Source organism: Peromyscus leucopus, chromosome 8b (assembly GCF_004664715.2).
Source record: "Peromyscus leucopus breed LL Stock chromosome 8b, UCI_PerLeu_2.1, whole genome shotgun sequence".
Classification (NCBI taxonomy): domain Eukaryota; kingdom Metazoa; phylum Chordata; class Mammalia; order Rodentia; family Cricetidae; genus Peromyscus; species Peromyscus leucopus.
In genome coordinates this window covers 4117830-4138385 of record NC_051086.1, presented here as the reverse complement: position 1 = coordinate 4138385, position 20556 = coordinate 4117830, and the positions used below count along the sequence as shown (strand labels likewise).

The following is a 20556-nucleotide window of genomic DNA, read 5'->3' as shown; positions in this document are numbered from 1 at the left end:
TGGGCCAGCCAGGCTACTTGGGGAGGGAACAGTGAGGTTCATTATCTCATCTATCAATCAAGATTCATAACCACCGCCCTGGCTTGGCTGTTGAGTGAATTTAGTCAGGACTAGGGCTATGGTGTGCCAGGAAAATCCTCTGTCGTTGACTTCCATAACATTTTAATGCATTATTTAACAAAACCAAAATATAGGAAAAACAATCATAATTGCTAAAATATCAAAACTTTCAAACAAAAGGGAAGAACTGAAGGATGATAGGAGAAACATCTGGCATTAGCTATTCAACAAATTGTTCTTCTCTTTCCTAGCTTTTTCCCCCCTCCCAGGAAGTGCAGACGCCTCTGCGGCCCTTGGATAGCTATTGTCAAAGCTGCTGGACTGGCTTGTTCTTCAGTGCCAATGGCCTATTGGAAAAGCCCAGAACAGGGACCTTGGCCAACTGTTTTCTTATTACTTGAAGGGCAGACCCTGTGGTGTCTGGTTTAAAACCTCAGCAAAGAAGAATATTACTGAAAATGTTTTTATTTGCTTGGAAAAACATCTACTCAGTGAAATTTAATAGCTACTAAAAGCTGACTAAACATATATATATGTATAATTATGTAATTATTTGCTACAGTAGCTCTGAAGAACAAAGGTTTGCCTAGCTCAGCTTGCAATGATAACAGAGCATCCTGTGGCCAAATTTCCCTTCTCTCCTTCTCCCCAGCATTTCTGCTGGCATTTGCAACTTCCCCTTGGGCCACGGTTCAGTGGGTTTTATTTCTCCTTGTGCAATTTACTGAAATTATCTTCTGGGGCTGGCTCTTTGAAACTCTTGATGCTCACTTCTGTGATCTAATTCATTTCAGGCATGGACGGGGACCAGACAGAAGAGAGACTGTAAGTGTGAAATGTCATTTAATAAATGCTTGGCACAGAGGCTACCAGTGTAGGGTCTGGGGAGGAGGGACTCCATCTGCCCTGCTCTCATCTGAAGTCAGGTAATGAGAGCAAGACCTCCAAAGAGTCTGTTAAATACCAGTGTCTACATCTTTGCTGAGCTCCTCAGGCTGAATAGCTTTGCTCCCGTCCCCCTGAGAGGTCCTGGGTAGCTGGCTTCTTGGCAGTCTCATTCCCAAGGGTAATAGCAAGGAGACTGATGGTCAGGAATGGAGGAAGGGGTCAGGAAGATGCTGCAGAGTCTAAGTCTCACACAAAAGTTTCCAACCTGCCTCTTCTCCTTTGAAAACCTCCACAGCTCACAAAAGAGAGGGTTAGTGTTGATGGATGCTACTTTTATGATAAGTTAATATCTCTTACTATTTTTCCCTTACAGGATGAAGATGATGGTATGTTTAGAGATCTTTTTTATAATCTATTATCATTTCTTAAAACTTCTATTCTCTTATTTTTTCTGATCAGCCATTTAAATACAATTACTGAGTATGGAAACCTACATGTCAAATCAAAATAAACAGACATACATCAATTGCTACACCTCATGGCTGTAGTAAAATGGAATCACTTGGTTGGTTTACCAAGGGAAACTTAGGTTCATGTGTTCAGAACACCCAACTGTGCAGAAAATTGCATACATGTCTTGATAGAAACGTTTTTAATATTTATACCCTCTTACATACACGGGTACAGAATCAGTAACTGTGGATAAACAAAATAGCATGTGATTTTGGCTTGCAAATGACAAAATAAAAATTATAAATCATCTCTGAAATTCACAAGTTTCCCATTAACATTTTCTGCCAACTAAGTAGTTTAAAAGTAAAATGAAAAATCTACTATAGAGAACAACAATTTTAAGTGCATTCTAAGGTGGTGAATTATCTAGGAAAAAAATATGAGGTAGGTTATCTTCCTACCATTTGCTAATTATATCTGAACTTTTGGATTTTTGTCTCTCTGTATCACCTGGTTTTGGGTTTGGGTTTGGTTTAAGCTGGGGAGGTACTCTGAATGTCCCCAGATTTGAATTCTAACTATTCATTTTTCTCTTCTTCCCCCACAGTGCATCAAAGACCTTTGCCCCAGCCATCACTACCTTCTATGAGCTCCAACACATTCCCTTCAAGATCTGCCAAGCCCAGCCCCAAGCACACATTCCCATTGTCTCACGGGCCGGGAGCCTTCTCAGAAAGGTCGGTGGCTGAGTCACTCAGTTCTAACTAAGCATAATGTCTGGGGCTTGTGTTCTAGCTTCATGTCTGTCGCTTTGACAAATTCTCTGACAAAAAGCAACATAGCAGAGAAAGGGTTTGTTTTCTTTTACAACCTAAGGTTCTAGTCCAACACTGCAGGAAAGCTGAGGCGGGAACTCAAGAAGCTAGTCACATCATATCCACAGGCCAGAGCACGGAGAAATGAATGCATCCATGCTATCTGCCTGCTTTTTCCCTGGCTGGCTTTCTTCATTCATATACAGTCCAGGTCCCAGCCCATGAAATAGTGTACTTCCGGTGGGCTGGATCCTCCTACCCCAAGTAACCATCAAGACAATTCCCCACAGATCCACCCACAGGCCAATGTGATCTAGATAATTCCTCAGTTGAAACTGTCTTCCCAGGAGATCTTAGGCTGGGTCACATTTAACAGTTACAACTAACCAGTTCAGCTTAGCATTGTGGTAAATGCTGGGTAGTTTGAGCAAGAAAGAAATGAGCCATTGGGCAGAACTGTCTTTCCTCATAAGGGAAATGAGCTTGGAGGACAACCTGAAAGCCCAGTTGTTCTCAGAGTTTCTGAGCTTGAGGGGAGTGAAGGCTGACTTGTCTCAAGATTGTCCCGAGCTATGGACATGTTGTCAGAAGACGGTGGGTGTTTTCACTTGCTAATTTCAAACAAACAAACATCATTAAGAAACACAGTTAAGTGAAGTTCTTGGAGTCTCTCTTTCATCTTGGATGGCAAAACAGAGAATGTGCCCTGCACATGACAGGGGCCAAGCACCCATGCTCATGAGCTGTCCTCAAAAGGATTGTTTTCTCTAAAACTAGAATTTCTCAGGCATAATAAGACCATGCAGAAACAGAGGCATGGCCAGGAGAACCAAACAAGACCTAGATCATCCCTTCACAGGCAAGCCAATGGACTGCCTCAAGCTGCTCTTCAGGGCCTCTGCCCTGCTGGTCCACCAACCCTTTAATACTCAAAAGAAGTCCAACTTCTCACCCTACATACTGTGGAAAATGGAACCACCAGCACAACCCATCCACCTCTGCCAACTCTCTGGGGAAATTCTTAAGCCTTCGCTTTGCCCCGAGGTCTTCATGCCTTCTTTCTGTTCATTCCTCCAGCTGGCTTTCTCTACTGCTATGTCCAATTGGGCGCATTATCTCACACATGGCTCTAACTACATCTTTTGTTCTTGAAAACTGCCAAGAAGATCAAGTGTGCAGAGCAGACATTTACTATGTGGGCTAATGGCTGGTGTTAGTGCATCATAGCATAGAGGGAACAGATAGCATCCCAGGGCCTCCACACATTTCCTTTCCCATCCCAGCCTTGCAAATGTATCTCAGATGTGATGCAGCAGCACCCAGCACTTTCTCCCCACTCTCCCCACTCTCTCCCTGTAGACCAGTAGCTCCAGGCGTTTTACTGTTTGCATGCACACTGATTAGTGTGTCTTCCTTCTTAGCCATTTTATAGACTCAAAGACCTCAAACCACAGCCCCATTTTAAAAGTGACTTTTAAATTTAGTTTATGAGCTTTATTTTTATTGTTGTTTGCCTTTGGCTTGTGAAACTTGTTAGACTTTGTCCATCTTGGGACATCAGTAAAGTACATCAAATAAGTTTCCCCCTTCCCTCTTCCATGATGCCAGGGAGGTGTGGTGGACAGCAATAACAAAGCAAGAAGCATCTACAGTCTTCAACCCAGCTCCCCAGTCAGGTCCCATCATGCCAAACCAGCTTAAAGCTTGTTCTTTTTCTGTTTCTACAGTAACATTGGCTTCCAGCAGAGTGCCTCCCTGCCTCCATACTTCTCTCAAGGTTTGTACATGTTTACGATCTCTGCCTACCAACATGTCCATATGGTTACAGTATAATGTGTCTCAAAGCCTTTAGGCGAAGGCTTTTCCCTAAAAGTATATTTCATTTAACAATTTATTGTCTACAAGGTACCAAGGGCTGTTGGAATGAGACACTACATAAAATCTCTCTCTCTCTCTCTCTCTCTCTCTCTCTCTCTCTATCTCTATCTCTATCTCTATCTCTCTATCTCTCTCTCCACCTCTCCACCAGCAGGCAAACCTTAATCCCTCATCTTCCCACCGAGTGCTATGTCCCTGATGGTTTGATAAAGAACTCAGAGCAGTGCTTCACTTCCTTGTCTCAGCAATGAATCTGCTCTCAGGTTGTGAATTGGGAAGCATATTCAAAATACAGATTACAAGAACCCAGCCCCAGAGATTCTGAATCAAACCAGATATGGTGGCTCAAACTTGTAATCTCCACCATGGGAGGTGGATTAAGAGTCAAAGACTAAATAAATAAATAAAGTGTAAGACCATCTTAATAAGCTAAAGAGCAAGTTTGCAGCCACCCTGGGCTACATGAGCTCATGCCTCAGAAAAACAACAAAAGTTTCTGATTTAGTGGGAGAGTCCAGAGGCTTTCCTTTTCCAGTGATGCTGCCACTGAGTGTCTGCTGTAAGTGTTCTCAATGTTCAGTGTATGAACAGATGCCTGGGAATCGTGTCAAAGTGGATCTAATTCAGAAGGGCTGGGTGTCACCCGAGACTTTGCATTTCTAGCAAGTTCCCACCGGACATTGATGCTATTGGTCTAGTTCTAGCAAAGGTCTGTGAGACAGGACTGCACTGGGATGATTTTTAAAGCAAGTGAGCAATTGATGGCACCCTCTAGTCCAACAGTTCTCCATCTTGGGGGACTGCAAAATCAAAAAAAACTGAAAAACCACAGCCAACAGTGGCTCTAAAACAACACTCTTCTCCAGGCCTTCCCTCTTGCTCTGTGAAGACACTGAGGGCATAATGTCTCCTCACTGTTGCCATGTGTGCTCGCACATTGTTGGTCCACGTGTGCTGTGATGGCAGGCATCTATGAAAGGTCTGCTTTTTGCATGTTCTTATTGAGGCCCATAGCCAAACAATGTGGCTGTTTTTATAGATGAGCCCACACTATGTTGTATGCATGATTAGGGGTTTACTGAAATGTCGAGGTCTTTTCTCAAAGTTCCACTGGCATGGTATGGAACACAGCCCAAAGAGCCCTCATGGTTTGAAAGAGGAAGAAATTATTTGTCCAACCTCATATTCTTTTTTAAAAATTAATTAATTTATTTATTTTACATCTTGGCTGGTTTCCCCTCCCTCCTCTCCTCCCAGCTCCTCCCCCACCTTGTCCCTTTGTCCCCCCACCCCACCCCAATCCATTCTTCCTCTAATTCTGTTTAGGAAAGGACAGGTTTCCAATGGATATCAACAAAACACAGCATATCAAGTTGCAGTAAGACTAAGCATCTCCCCATGTATTAAGGCTAGAAGACCTAGCATGAGGAAGAGAGTCCCAAAAACCAGTAAAAGAGTCAGAGCCAGCCCCTGCTCCTGCTGTTAGGAGTCCCACAAGAGGGCCAACCTACACAACTGTAACATATGCAGAGGGCCTAGGTCAGTCCCATGCAGGCTCCCTATAACCTCATATCCTTGAAAAGATGAATGCCCCCACTACCATGGGAACATCTGTGATGGATGTGCTATGAGATGAGAAAACAATGACCTACAATAAATTAATTTCCAAAATATTTTGCTTTGAAAGGTCTCAGCAACAGACCACCTCTCAGAAATGAAGGTAGAAACTTACCCTTGCCAGTTCCAAACAGGCCGCAGCCTCCATCTCCTGGGGATGAAGAGGTAATACAGCTGTTTCTAATTTCTTGCCTTTCTCCCTAACCAAGGGACCGGATTCTCCCTAGCAAAGGACCATAAGAAATACTCATCAACCCCTCTGCTGTATTTGTGTCTTCTGTTAGTTTCGTTTATTGCACTTAATTAAGAGCACAGCTGTGTAGCTCAGTGGTCAAACCTTTGCCTAGCATTGGGTGAAGCCCTTCCCTAGATTGACAGCACCAAAATAAATAAAGCAAAAACTGAGGGGAAGATGTAGATGAAAACTAATGTTTTCTTTAGTGTTCTTTCACAGTCTTCCAGGGGCATTAGGAAATGAGAAAAATAATCCCATTTTTTTTTTTTATCTATTTCAAGGCTATAAGGTTTATAGCCTTGAACAAGCAAGTCTCCTTGTTGCTCCATTAAAACAAATTTTTCATTAAGTATGTTACTACTATATAATAAGCAGAAGAAGTTCGTCTATCTCTGTCTTTCCAGATGAAAGTTTCCATTATATAAGGGAGGCTCCTTCCTTTTGCAGTCAGTGAAATGATAAGGAAGCAGTTTGCACAAAATGCCTTCCATGTAGCCCCATCTAAGTGATTCAAGTCAAGAAAACAAATGTTTCAAAGCCCAGAGACTTGAGGTGGTGATTTATGGGAAATATTAGGGGTTTTTTTTCCTTTTCATTTTTTTCACTTTGCTTATGTAACTACAGAACTTACAGTGCTTTTTAAAATTTATTTGCAGACTTCACTAGATGAAGAGTGGTACGCCTCATATATTACCCGACCAGAGGCAGAAGCTGCTCTTAGGAAGATAAACCAGGTATCATTCTACAGTTTATTTTTATGCAGTTATAAATGTTAGAGGAGAAGGAAAAGGGTATAGATATGCACTGGGACTCAAGTATGAGCTTAGCTTCTGTTCCTGCTGCTAGGTGCTGTTCCTTTAAGAGCCATTAGTACTACCATCCTACCCACTAGCATCCATAGACTGTTACCTCCAAGCCATCACTATATGTCAGTTGGCAAATATTAGGCCATTTCGTTAATGAATGTGTCTCTTTTTGGTCAAAGGAATCATGCATTTCAGACATCTTACTAGTTCATCTTCCTTTTAACACTCTGTCACCATTCAAATTCACGGGAAAGACCCATGTTGAAGGCATATCTTCAAAGTCTTCTAGATATGTCTAGAAATCTTAATGCTATAAAGTCTTAACCCAGGTCCAGTACTGACTCTTAGCCCTGAGTCCCTTGATCAGAGATGGAGAACAACCCTTCATCTTTCACACTGTAAAGGCTACAGCAACCATTTTCAGTCTCAGCAGCAGATTTGGTCATCTGAGGTTTTTGTTTGTTTGTTTTTTAATCCAGGTTTGTGAGTTTTGGAGAGATTGTTTTAATAAGTGGCAATGCAAGGTGGGCTGAAGGAATCTTCAGACTCCCCAGGTGACTCTGAATTCAAGCCAAGCCTGTGACTCACTGGTCCAGAGAGGTTTCTTTAGCAGATATGTTCTGACTGGGTCAATTAAGTACGAATAAAAGGAACAAAGGAACATCGTTATTGCATATTGATGGCTATTTAAAACCCATTCTAATTAAGTACATAGAGGAGAGAGTGATTTACATTAGTTTTACTAATTAGCTCTATTTTAATATTAGATCTTTGTCATGTCTTATTACATTGCAATAATTCTTGTATGATAATTTAAAGTACAGAACAAATCACATTTTATAAAGTATTGGGGAAAAGGTTGACAAGAATATAGGAAGTCCACATTCTCTTTTGTTCAGGTGAGAAATGGGTGAAAACTAAATACAACAAATGTGTAGAGTAAAGGAGGGTGCACTTCACAGGCAAAAAGTGTATTCTGAGTAAAGATATACAAAGGGAAGTTTAGACAATTAATAGATATGAACAGGTATATAGTAAGTGAGCCACCTTATGTCTTATGGTTCTTTACTCACCTACTAATTGTTTTTATTACTGAAAAAGATTTATACTAAGAAGCTTCAAAAGCAAGGTGGTAGTGACACATGCCTTTAATGCTAGCACTCAGGAGTCAGAGGCAGGTAGATCTCTGTGAGTTCAAGGCCAGCCAGGGCTACGCAGAGAAACACTGTCTCCACAAACAAAAACAAACAACAACAAAAAGCTCCAAATATGTTAACTTGGAAGACTTCAGATGCAATCTCAGTTGTCTTTCTTAATAATCAAAAGATCCAGGGTACCTGGGGTTCCCAGCTGTGGGGAAAACTCAATGTCAATTGACAAGTGACGGCTTTGTAGGCCCCTAGAGGCTTGTCTCTTACAAGCAACAAGGACTGACTTTCACTGCTCCCATTAACAACAAGCACCTATTCTTCTAGGATGGCACTTTCCTGGTTAGAGATAGTTCTAAGAAAACAGTAAACAATCCATATGTTCTCATGGTGTTGTACAAAGACAAAGTTTACAACATTCAGATCCGTTACCAGGAGGAAAGTCAAGTATACTTGTTGGGGACTGGACTTCGAGGAAAAGAGGTAAGGACTTCATGCTTCACTCTTTCCCCAAATTTATGCTGTATAGCAACCATGCAGTTAAATCACATGCTATATAGCAACTATGCAGTTAAATTGCATGCTGTCTAGCAACCATGCAGTTAAAACACATGGTGTATAGCAACAATGTAGTTAAATTGCATGCTGTCTAGCAACCATGCAGTTAAATCACATGGTGTATAGCAATGATGCAGTTAAACTGCATGCTGTATAGCAATGATGCAGTTAAAACACATGGTGTATAGCAATAATGCTGTGCAATCACATGCAGTATAACAATGATACTGTTAAACAACTTTACTGAAGCTCTCCACTTACTGAAGGAAAGAAGACAAATACTCAGAGTTATTTACTCCACTAGAGGGGTCTTCTTGTATTTTCATTCTAAATAATCCAATATCATAGACGTAACCCACTGTGGTGCTTGGGACTGAATCTGGGGTCTTGTACACATCAGTCAGGTGCTAACACAGAGCTCTGTTTCTGGTCCTGAAGTGTAACTTTTAAAATTAATTAATTAATTAATTAATTAATTAATTAAAAATACATTTATTAGCCGGGCGGTGGTGGCGGCGCACGCCTTTAATCCCAGCACTCGGGAGGCAGAGCCAGGCAGATCTCTGTGAGTTCGAGGCCAGCCTGGGCTACCAAGTGAGCTCCAGGAAAGGCGCAAAGCTACACAGAGAAACCCTGTCTCGAAAAACCAAAAAAAAAAAAAAAATACATTTATAAAGTGTCAAAGGCAGTATCATCTATTTTGATTTCTTTTGATATAATTTCAAGGTAAGACTATGGTTTGCCTATAAAACTTTATTTAAAATACCATCAGAGGGGCTGGGGAGATAGCTTAAAAATTGAGTACTTGCTACTTTTGCAGAGGACTGGGGGCGGGGGGTTTCTTTCTATTCCCAGGATACACATTGGGTGGCTCACAACCTACTGTAACTCCAGTTCCAGGGGCTCTGATGCCCTCTTCTGGCCTCCATGGGTACCTGCATGCACATGGTACACATACAGACAAGCAGGCACACATATACACATCAATAAAAAACAAAAAATTTAATTTGAAATCCCATATAAGAAAGCAGAGAAACCTGGAATTATTGCTACAGTGATTATTGGGATGCTTGGGGCATTTACTGCTAACTGAGACATTTGGCTCTGTGAAGATGGCCATATTACCAAAGAAATTTTCCTGTTTGGACAAGTCAACTCTTTGATGTGAAAACAACCATTAGGCTACTTTTGCATACACAAAGAAAACCAGCTGAATGAAACATTAACAGAATGAGAACAATTCACTAATAATTTTAATACAAATACTTTAAATCAATGACAATGCTGAGTATAAAGAACATGATTTTGCTCATTTAGGCCACCTGTTCCCTGTCAACAAAGCAGAATATCACCAAAGGCAGAATATCACCTCCCAAGATTTCTCTTGGTCTGACATGAAAATACATGTTTCCTTAGAGGGAGGTATCTGGACAGTTTGTCTTGGAACAACTACACAATCCAGTTTAGGTAGAATTTAACTTCTGGTCACATCTAGAGGGGTGAGTGGGACCGACTGCACTGAGTGCTCTAGGTTATAGACGCAAAGATTTGGCTACTGAGCCCACATTGTGAGTGTGGAGGCGAGAGGGAAGGAATGGTAAAATGCTAAACCTTCACTTACAGAAATGACCCCCATCTGACCTCCTGATTCCTTAGACCTCCTAAGAGTTTGGGTGAATCACTACAGAGGTTAAAAGGTTTTAATCAAAAAAACAAAAAAAAAAAAAAAACTTTGTATTTTTGTGTGCACCATGGCACATGTGTGGAGATCAGAGGACAACTCGTAGGCATTAAATTCTCTCCTCCCTCCATGTGGTTCCTGGGGATTGACTACAGGTCGTCAGGCCTCTAACTACTGAGTCATCTTGCTGGCCCAAACTAACATTGTTATCTCTTAAAATTTGTTGACTATGAGAAAATCTCTAAAGTACTTGACAAATTTTATTTTTCCCACAATTTTCCCAAACTGATTCGAATTGAAAAAAAAAAAAAAACCCACATAATTATGAAATGTGCATTGTCCATTCCAACGTTATAACTCATCTTCCTATTTGACTTTTCCAGGACTTTCTGTCTGTATCAGATATTATTGACTACTTCAGGAAAATGCCACTGTTGCTCATTGATGGAAAAAACCGAGGCTCCAGATACCAGTGCACGCTGACATACGCTGCGGGGTGTCCATAGCAAGTTAGCCAAGCAAGTCAGTCTCCTGACTCTTGTCAATGCAGGAAGGTCAAGCGGCCTTAGGACGTGGATAAACACTTAGGACTAAAGCAAACCCTCAATTCGGGCACAGAGTTTTGCCCTTTCCTTTAAAAAGAGTTTGAAGATTGCTGAATATCCCATAATTTATTTATTTTCTTCGATGTCTGTAAAGTGCAGAAGTAATCATGCCCATATATGAAGCCTAAGAGTGCATTGCAGTACTTCATCTCAAGACATGAGATTTTGAACAATCCATCTCAAAATACAGTACTTTACATACTACAGAAATAATGTGGGGCAAGTTTAAGAAGTACTGAAACTGATTGTTTGTGATCTCACATGTTTTATAATGAAACTTTGTCAGTCCAAGGCAACCTTTTTTTTTTTTTTATACAACTTAACACAATTAAAATTAACTTTCTGAGCAGCAATAACTTAAGAGGCTCCAGAAACATAACCCCATTCTTTCTTATTTGGTTTTGCAGGGAGTATTTTCATGTATTTTTTATTTGAGATAAATGCATGTTGGGATAACTTCCTGGAATTAAAGTTATCTTTTGCTTTACTCTTTCAGATCCTTAAAACAACTTTATTATTTGGTCCATACTGTTATATTTTGGTTTTAAAGTAAATATAAGCTACAAATTCTGTAAGAAAACGGTTTTAGATTCAGTGATGCAGCTTTGCTGCCAAACACGCTGGCTGTTGCTTCTCTACCACAGCCTCCTGTATCTACATCCACAGTGTACCCCTCCAGTCTTGAAAAGCATTCTCTAGTGTTGAAGATCTCCTGGGACGATAGAGCAATGCTTTGCACATGCGCGCGCGCGCACACACACACACACACACACACACTTCTAGCCCACTTCCCTACTAGATAAAACTTGTATTAGTTGACTTTCACTTAGAAAGTTTGACTTTTGCTCAGTATGGTCACTTGTTCCCGTTCCTTTGGACATGTGATACAGGACACTGAAATGGTGGCTGGAAGCAAAAGCAAAGGAAGATTTGGTAATCTCCTTCAAGGGCATGCACCTACTGACCTAACTCCATCTGGGCTCTCCCTCCTAAGGTCCCACCACTGCTGACTGTTGCCCTGGCTCAGGAGCAAGCCTCTAACACTGGGGCCTTTGGAAAAAACCCATCCAAACTTCAGCTCTGCTTTTCTGTCATCAACACAAGTGTGCTGTGAAACTCCTGTCTCTTCCTTCTCAGATTGACTTATAAATCATTCGCAGCACCTCAACTCTCCTTCAATTTATAAATCACACTTAATGAAGCATACAGTTGGCTTTCTGGCTTATGTTGCTTTACCATTTTCAACTATATGGTATGGGGGTGATGCTTGTTAAGTACAAACTGTATGCCAACGTGAATTTTGCTTTTTCCTGAGCTAGCAACAGGTGATATGAAAGTCTTGGTCAGCCATGTGACCACCAGGGTACCCACCAGTACTTTACAGTGTTGCAAGTTTTTTGGTTGCAAGTGTTTTGTTTTGTTTTTCCTTTTGGGGGGGGTATGGAAATTCAATAAATTAAATAATATCTTGAGTATTTTAAGACAAAACAGAATTTGTGTTAGGTGACTTTGCCCAACCACAGGCTAAAGGTGTATGATCTGAACATGTTTAAGGCAGGCTAGGCTGAGCTCTGATGTTCAATAGGTACTGTCAGTAAATAAATTTTCAGTTCACAGTATTTCCCCTTGCCACTGTAAGCTTTATCAAGACATCAGTGTAGGCTGAGGAGAATTTGCAGTTCTGTTCATGTTTAGCAAGCCATAACCTAGTATTCACTGAACACTGACATGCCTTGTTCTTCTAATCTCATTCCTTCAGGACTTCTAGCATCACTGTGTGACATTTATTGACAAATGTTTTGATTTCTCTGATCTACAAAATTTTCAAGTGGAAAGGAATAGTCTATACCTTTATTTTCATAAGTTAAAGGAACCTTAGAAGTCACCAGGTTAATACACTAAGCTAAGGAATAAGTAGAATGCAGAAATGCTTAACAAATGACAATAATGCTCTAATAAATAAAAATAATAAAACCTCATCCTCACAAGCCCGGAGTTCTCAACTTAGGACCTAGAACTTGGGAATGCTAAAGCTGAAAACTGTATTAATTACATTTCCTCAGCAGGTGTCCAACAGGAATTTACAGCACCCATACTGTGTAAAACACTGAGTAGGTTCTGGGGAGAGAGCAGCAGGAAACTGCAGGTATTTCTCCATCTAAAGGTGATGAAATTTAAGGACATGGTAGATCTCAAAGCATTGGTAGCTGTGATGATTAAATATGTCAACTTAACTGTTTTTTTTTGTTTTATTTTATCAAGACAGGGTTTCTCTGTGTAGTTTTGGTACCTATGCCTGTTGTAGATCTCACTCTGTAAACCAGGCTGCCCTTGAACTCATAGAGATCCATCTGCCTCTGCCTCCAGAGTGCTGAAGGCTAGGCTCACAACCAAAACTTCACTGAATTTTAGGGTCACTTAAGGGTGTGTCTGTGAGGAGGCTTCCAGAGGGGTTCAACCGAGGAGGGAATACCCACCCTGAATGTGGGCTGAGTGCCCAGAGCACAGTATCTGTCTTTCTGCTTCATAATGGTGGATACAGTGTGACCAGCTGCCTCCCAGCCCACTTTCTCCTCCCTGTCAGGATCAACCATCTCTCTCAAAGTTTAAGTCCAAACCAACCCTTCCGCCCTTAAGCCGCTTCTTTACCAGGTGTTTGCTCACAGAAACAAGAAAAGTAACAGTTGATGACATGACAGAAATGTATTTGAGTCTCTTAGGGTAAGGGTTACACTCCTGGGACTACAGTCACTGGAGTCTCACGTTTTCAGGAGGAGCACAACGTGTTTTTCTTTGGGTACTTCCAATTCTAGTCTTCTGCCAGTCTTACCTATCTGAGCCATGGGCCTTACGACCCCAGCTGGACCTATCACCATTGCTCAACTCTCTGCTCACAGATTAACATCTTAACAAAAGTTAAGCTATTCAGGGACCCCTCTGAACAGAAAACCAGTTCTTTTCAGGGCCCCCAAAGGCAAGCTGTCTGCTGCTATGCTACTACCATCTTCTACCCTGCACTTGGAGGAAGCCTGTCTACAGCACAGAGAACAAGGCTAGCACGTCAAACACAGATAGGTCAATTTCCGACATCAGACTTCTAGCATTAATGGAATCAGTTTCCCTTTGAGACATTAAAAAATAAAAATAAAACAAAAACAACAACAAAAACAGCTTTCAAGCAGATGCTATGCTCATTTATAATTTTATATTGTTTTAAGTTATACTAATAAACTTAGTTCTTACAGATTTTTAAGTCAACAAAACCAGAAATTTAAAACAAACACAAAAAAAATTCAGTCAGATAAACTGATAGAGGCAAGGGCTACATCTGGTATCTCAGGCTCTTCAAATGGGTGGCTTGTTTCTGCTTCCTTGGGGTCCTCAGTCTTCTTGGGCTGACCAAAATGGAGATTGAGGTCACACAGCAGGATATGGGAGAGTTCTGTGTAAGGGAGAAGACAGAATGCCACTGGTGTCATAACAACTGTTACTGCTGTAAGGAGCTAGCTAGTCCTAATTTCTAATGACGTTCTTCCAATATTTATGATCAAGCTGCTACTGAGGTGTGACCCATTCTGACTGAAAACCATGGGTATACTAGAAAGGCCCTCCACCCATCTATTCAAATGTCTTCCTACACTGCAACGTTGTGTAAACATATCTTAAACTTAGCTAACTCACATATACACACAATGCAAAGAATAGGAGCCACCCATAAGACATTACTAAAACAGGCATCTGGTTTCAACTTTGCTTGAATCTCATTTTCTTTGGTTTTATGTGTGTGTGGTGGTTTGCCCTCCTTTGGTGGTGGCTGATTGGTCTTTGTTAACTTGACACAAACCAGTCGTATCTAGGAAGAGGGGATTTCAATTGAGGAAGTGCTTAGATCAGACTGGCCTGGACACGGGCTTTGGGGGCATTTTCCTGGTTGATAGGATGTGGATGTAGGCAGTGCCATCCCTGGGCTGGTGTCTAGAAAGCAAACGAGCAAGCCAAGAGAATCACAGTGAGCCACATTTCTCTGTGGCCTCTGCTTGAGTTCCTGTCCTGACTTCCCTTCATGATAGGCTATAAGCTGTAAGGTGGAATAAACTCTTTCCAAGTTGCTTTTGGTCGTGATGTTTAATCACAACAATAGAAAGCAGACTAAGTCAGGGTGGGTGTGAGTATGTTAGTATTTCTCTCTGTATCTCAAAAGACATGATTTTCTTTCGATTTCTGCCAATTGCTCCTAAAGACAACGTTCTTTTACTGACTCCCCACCCCTCCAAATATACTTGAAGAAATATATATATGTGTGTGTGTGTGTGTGTGTATATACATACTTTTACTAACTCAACTATTTAACCTTCAGTTTTACTATTATAGGTCCTCTTCACAGCTGAATTTTGTAGGTACATCATCCCACTTTTTTGGGGGGCAGGCTTGCTCCTAACTATACTTGCTTTATTTTTCTCATTTTTCATCAGGAACGTGACACCTCAAATCATGTTAGTTAGTAAATTGCTTTTCTCCCTATTCAGAACTTGGCTATTCCCTTATTACAAGTCTCCTTTCTCCCAAAGTATTTCTTTATTTTGCAGTACTAGAGATTGAACTCAGAGCCTTGTGCAAGCTGAGCAAGACATCTATCATTGCTACATGGCCTTCATATTTTTATAAAGAATGGAGAACTGCTGGAGCTATATGGATAAAGGCTTATAAAAAGTATAAGAGGCAGAAATAGTGTCTGTGTGCGGCCACCTCGGGTGTAATGATGATTAGTAGCAGTATACACAGCACAGCAGAAAGATGGAAAGAAGCTGGCTCCTGATGAATTAATTTCAGGGCTGCCCTCACTTTGGATTCTCTCCTCGTGGTGTGCATCACATAAGGTCGGTATTATTTACTTGCAGCGGCAGTCTCAGAAGTGACACAGACAGTATCTACAAATATCAGATGAAGAGAGTAGAGGTACAGACTTCAGCTAATCCCTGAGGAACTATCTAAAATGAAATGGGTTAATTGATGAGAGAATTCTCCAGCATGCTGGCTCAAGGAGAGCGTACCCTAGAAATAATCACAGAAATTGTATATGGCTAGGAGAAAATAAGAGACCATATCTATGACTGACTAAACATCATGACCTTTAAGATCTATTATTACACTAAGAATATACTTAAAATGAAAACCACTTCACTTACAGAACTAACTTTTAATTCTTGATCTGGCATAGTAGTGCTTAGTAGGGATTCATGGATAAAGACACTGAATTTTGTAGAATGGAATATAGTCATGTAATGGTGTTTAAGGAAAGGTATGTAAATTTAGAAAGATTAGATAACTTATTGGTATCAGAAATAGGAATTCAGGCCTAGTACCTTCAAAAATACAGTTCAGATTATACTGTAGACACTTCTTAACAGGACAATTATAAGCAGTGGGAACACTACCCTAGCTGAAACACACATTGGCTCTCACGTGTCTTTTATAGCAGTGACGTGAAAACATGTTGTTGACTCTATCCTCACCTTTCATCTTCTTCATCTCCAAAGAAATTGTATTAATGTTCTTAATCATGGCTTCCACTTTTTGCTTGTGGTCGTGATGATTATTCTTAAACATCTGAAACAGAAACAATGTACAGGTCAGAGCTATTTACATGTGGGGAGGGGGGCTGGTGAGATGACTGGGCAGTCAAGAGCACTTAGAGCTCCTTCGACCTAAATTCAGTTCCCAACACTCACAGTGGGCATTGGTCTCCCACAACTGCCTATAACTCTAGCTCCAGAGGATCCAATGTCCTCTTCTGGCCTCTTCAGACACCCATGCACAAATGGCACACACACACACACACACACACACACACACACACACACACACACACAGTTGAAAATAAAATTATAAAAATTATTTTTAAAAATAAGGTAGGTAATTTATAAAAGAAAAATAGTTACTTTAGAACCAAAATCATTGTCTTTTCTAAATGGTTAAGCCGGTTATAAGCTGGGGAAGCATCAACTTTTTGTTTTTCCGGGTTTCAAATGGAATTGCACTTGAAAACAATTGCATATAGACTTCTTAGGGTGAAGTTTCTTCTTTATCAAACCACATCCACAAGATGGGGCCCTTACAATAGAAATAAGTCCCCTCTACAGAAATCCTCAACATTTCTAAACTACCTTACAATTTAGCAATTGTGTAGATTTCCTAATTTTATGTTTATTCATTGTCTCTTACTCTTGAATGACAGTGCCCACTTGTAATTTCTTTAAAACTAAAATATTTATTATTTATTGACAAGGATAAGTGCTTGGTTGTCTGAAATGTATAAACCGCCATGTTGTGCTATATACAGTACAGTAAATATGTCTAACCAGGACTGTGGACAGTGAGATGGCTCACTAGATACTAACCTTTTAGTCAAACCTGGCAAAACGACTTGGAAAAATAAACCACAATTAGCCCAGGCAACGCCTGCCACGTAAAAGTTGGGTAGTTACACCTCAGCATTGTTTGTGCAGGATAATTAAACTAACCTCCAAGTTAGACCTTGTCTTTGGACTTTTCCTGAATTCCAGTCATTTATCCTATTTTTCCCTCACTCCCTTTACAGCAGCTGGAAAAACTCTTTTCCAGACGTAATAGAACACACTTTGCACCCACCTCTAAGCCCCTGAATATTAAAACAAGAATGCCAATAACAATCTCACTTGGACATGCCAAAACCAGGATTCGGGTTTGAGGGGGGGAAAAGAAACACGGTTTTAAAAAGTGTAAAACTTAATGAATAATGAAAAAACCTGAACATGAAACTAATAGGAGTGTCCTGAGCCCCACTCAGTGGGCAGAGGGGCTTAGGGCGCCCGAATCCCACGGGGCTGGCGGCAGCTCAGCTTTACCGTTATTCAAATGACGCTTAACTGGGCACAGAGGATCCGTGCCTGAGGACTAGACAGCGTCAAGGCCAACACGGCGAGCATGGGGGGCATGACGTCACTAACGCCCTTGCCCCCAGGGCCCGTCCCAGCCCTCAACCCTGCCTCAACCCTGGGCTGGTTCTGCTCAGAAGCCTTCCTCCTGAGCCCCACCCACACCCCCCGAGGACCGCTCCTCTCCGGGGGTCACCGCGTTCCCCCCGCCTAACCCCTGCTCAGCGCCGAGGGCAGGTCTAAGGCAGCCTGGAAGTTTCCACAGCCCTCATCCACCCTCCGGGTTCTCCGCCCACCCCGCAGCCCGGAAGTTAGCCTGGTGACTGAATGGCTTCAAATAACTCTCACCTTTCCAACTGGTCACCACAAATAAAAGCCTCGTCACCTTCGGCGGACCCAGTGCGGAGAGACCCTCAACAGCCAGCCAACTCAACGCTAGGTGTGGAGAAGGTGTGGAGAGATGGCGGGGAAAACCAGGACAGGCTTCCTGATTGGCCAGCGTCTCTGCCTACATGATTGGCTAGCGTCTCTGCCTATAGCATTCCGATTGGGTAGCTTCTTGCACCTATGGCATTCTGGGAATTGTAGTCTTAAATAAGCAACTCAACGGAAGATCCTGGATTCTAAGCTGCAAGTGACTCCTCCTAAGAGGACCAACAAGGCCTCCTTGGCATTTTCTGCTTCCTAGGTGCCGACTTACCTGTATTCTCTTTCCACAGTGCAGTGCTGGAGCTAGGGGCGGACTCTAGACTGACGGTTTGGCTTTGAAGCGGACTTTACCACTCCTTCAGTTGCATAGATACAGATAAACATGTAACCATTCTGAGACCAAACCCGCTCCTCCATCTTATAGAGCAATAAAAACTATCTTGGAATAATATTTTGAGGGCTGAAATAATTCATCAGAGGTGTTTGGTGAGTGGTAACTGTCCCATTCATAACAGTTTGCTTTTTTCCTTTTTTTTTTTTTTTTTTTTTGTTTTGTTTTTTTGTTTTGTTTTGGTTTTTTTTTGTTTTTGTTTTTGTTTTTGTTTTTGTTTTCCTGAAAGATGGTTTCTCTGTGTAGCCCTGACTGTCCTGGAACTCACTTTGTAGACCACTCTGGCTTTGAACTCACAGAGATTCTCCTGCCTCTGCTGAGATTAAAGGCATTTGCCACCACTGTCCGGCTTGCTGGTGTCATTCTTATAAATTTTTCTGATGAGTAGGATACAGAAGAGCTGACAGATACGGTGGTTTCTTGCCAAGTGGAAAAGCTGGGATTCAAGCCATCTTTGCTTGCTTCCAAGAGGAATCCCTGCCACTACAAGTTTAGGAACTGGCCCAAGCATTTGACCTGGTGTTGTGGGTTATTATCCTAGACCTGCTGAGACCTTAGGTCTCCAGCACCGGGTGCCAGACAACACTCTGTTCTCCCCAGGCCGCTCACACACTACAGGTGAGCCTTATTGAATCAGTGCCTCCCTGACAAGCCACAGCACACTCTGTTGGTCATTTTAAATTGTGTTTACCTTCAGTTTAACAATGTAGAATGTGTCTAAGGCTGAGTTCATTAGATGAGGAAAGGCAACGAAAATGCGACAGTATTTTACATTATGTGAGCTTGCCTCTTCAGAGCCTGGTTTTTGTTTAAATGGGTTCCCATTGGTCAGGAAAGTAGCACAAACAGACTTCCATCTGACTGGAATCAGAAAGATGGAAAGAATTGCAAGAGGAGCCACTCACCATGAGCACATGTTTGATGCCTATGTGTCCCATATACAAGCATCCTTCATATCACTAGTGAGATTTGTCCTTGCATTTGGGGATCCCAGGTTGGCTGCTCTCTAACAATCCTTCCCTTTCTAAGGCTTCCTAATCCTCCGTGTGCTAGATATAAACTTTCAGATTCCTAGAGACAGCCTTCCCGAATCAGCCCTCCTCAGTGCTGTGGTTTCACACAGTTTCCTGTGCCAAGATGCCCCTCACTTAATATTTTTAACATAACCACTTGATGCCTTCTTTCTGTTTGGTACTCTGAGTTAGGAGAATGTAAGTAGACACTAAAGAATTGACAATGGATGTTCTTTGAGCTCACTGTGTGTCATGTGTTGTGTTGGGAGCTTAACTCTGACAGCTCTGAAGCAGCTATTATCCCAGTTACATAGAAAGAGCAGCTTATTCTCACATAGCTGAATTCCTGCCCTGCTCAAGGGTCCATAGCCAGGAAACAGCAGACCCACAGAATTTATCATGTGTCTGTGGATTTGGTCCTTCTGTTATTTTCTCTGCACCGTTATGGCTGCCTCCTAGGCCACATTACCACCTGCTGGGCTAGACTTTATCCCTCTCAAATCCCTGTGTTGGAATGATAGCCCCCAGCACTTCAGAACGTGACTCTATTTGGAGTGACTTTAAAGATATGTTTGTGCCTTAAAACAGAGGTGTTAAGATTGGACCCCATCACCTCTTAACAGTACCTTGTACAGAGAGGAACCCAGGAATGTTCACACACACAGAGTAAAGATCATTTGAGGACACAGCAGGAAGGAGGCCAAAGCTTTGCATCCCTTTGCCTGGACTTTCCAGCCTCGGGAACTCCAAGGGCTGTTTCTGCTGCTCAAGACACTCAACAGTGGTGTCTTGTTAGGACTGCCTGGCACACCAATAGACCCACCCACCAGGGATGGTAAGTGAGCCCAGCCTGCCTCCCTGGACTTTTAGTTTTAATTGACCATTGAACTTAAATACACACGTAATAATGGACACACAGGCATACAAATGTGGGGTGGCCAGCACAGAGTGAGTGACATTCGTTTTCTGAATCAAGGACATCAAAAATACAAAGTAAATAGAACTAGCACCAGTGTGTTACAAAAGCACGGATAACTTAGCATCAAAAGAACAGGAAGGACACAG

At 41.7% G+C, this 20556-nt stretch overlaps 2 protein-coding genes across 5 annotated transcripts in view; one reads left to right on the top strand and one right to left on the bottom strand.

The window, feature by feature from the left end:
- Positions 1-12983, top strand: part of Lcp2 (lymphocyte cytosolic protein 2) — a 45989-nt gene extending 33006 nt beyond the window's left edge. For all 3 annotated transcript variants that reach the window (XM_028894900.2, XM_028894899.2, XM_037201585.1), the window contains exons 14-21: positions 855-885; positions 1322-1334; positions 2009-2138; positions 3944-3993; positions 5782-5876; positions 6603-6680; positions 8228-8383; positions 10523-12983. In XM_028894900.2, the coding sequence (XP_028750733.1) occupies positions 855-885; positions 1322-1334; positions 2009-2138; positions 3944-3993; positions 5782-5876; positions 6603-6680; positions 8228-8383; positions 10523-10645 (676 nt within the window). In that variant the 3' untranslated portion in view covers positions 10646-12983. The remainder of the gene's footprint in view (positions 1-854; positions 886-1321; positions 1335-2008; positions 2139-3943; positions 3994-5781; positions 5877-6602; positions 6681-8227; positions 8384-10522) is intronic.
- A 449-nt stretch (positions 12984-13432) lies between these two features.
- On the bottom strand, positions 13433-18158 carry C8BH5orf58 (chromosome 8b C5orf58 homolog). 2 transcript variants are annotated; one of them, XM_028894903.2, is made up of 3 exons: positions 18007-18158; positions 16258-16351; positions 13433-14186 (listed from the first exon to the last, which is right to left on the bottom strand). In XM_028894903.2, the coding sequence occupies exons 2-3, from the start codon at positions 16349-16351 to the stop codon at positions 14038-14040; spliced, it is 243 nt and encodes an 80-aa protein (XP_028750736.1). In that variant the 5' UTR covers positions 18007-18158; the 3' UTR covers positions 13433-14037. The 2 variants fall into 2 exon arrangements, with proteins under 2 accessions (XP_028750736.1, XP_037057479.1); XM_037201584.1 differs by lacking the exon at positions 18007-18158 and adding an exon at positions 17629-17706.
- Between the last annotated feature and the right edge of the window lie 2398 nt (positions 18159-20556).

Excerpts from the sequence above, each read along its gene's own strand:
- C8BH5orf58 (XM_028894903.2), bottom strand. The coding sequence starts at position 16,351 with ATGTTTAAGAATAATCATCACGACCACAAGCAAAAAGTGGAAGCCATG. Across the intron at positions 14,187-16,257 it reads GGAGATGAAGAAGATGAAAG|AACTCTCCCATATCCTGCTG; the intron begins GTGAGGATAGAG and ends TCCCTTACACAG.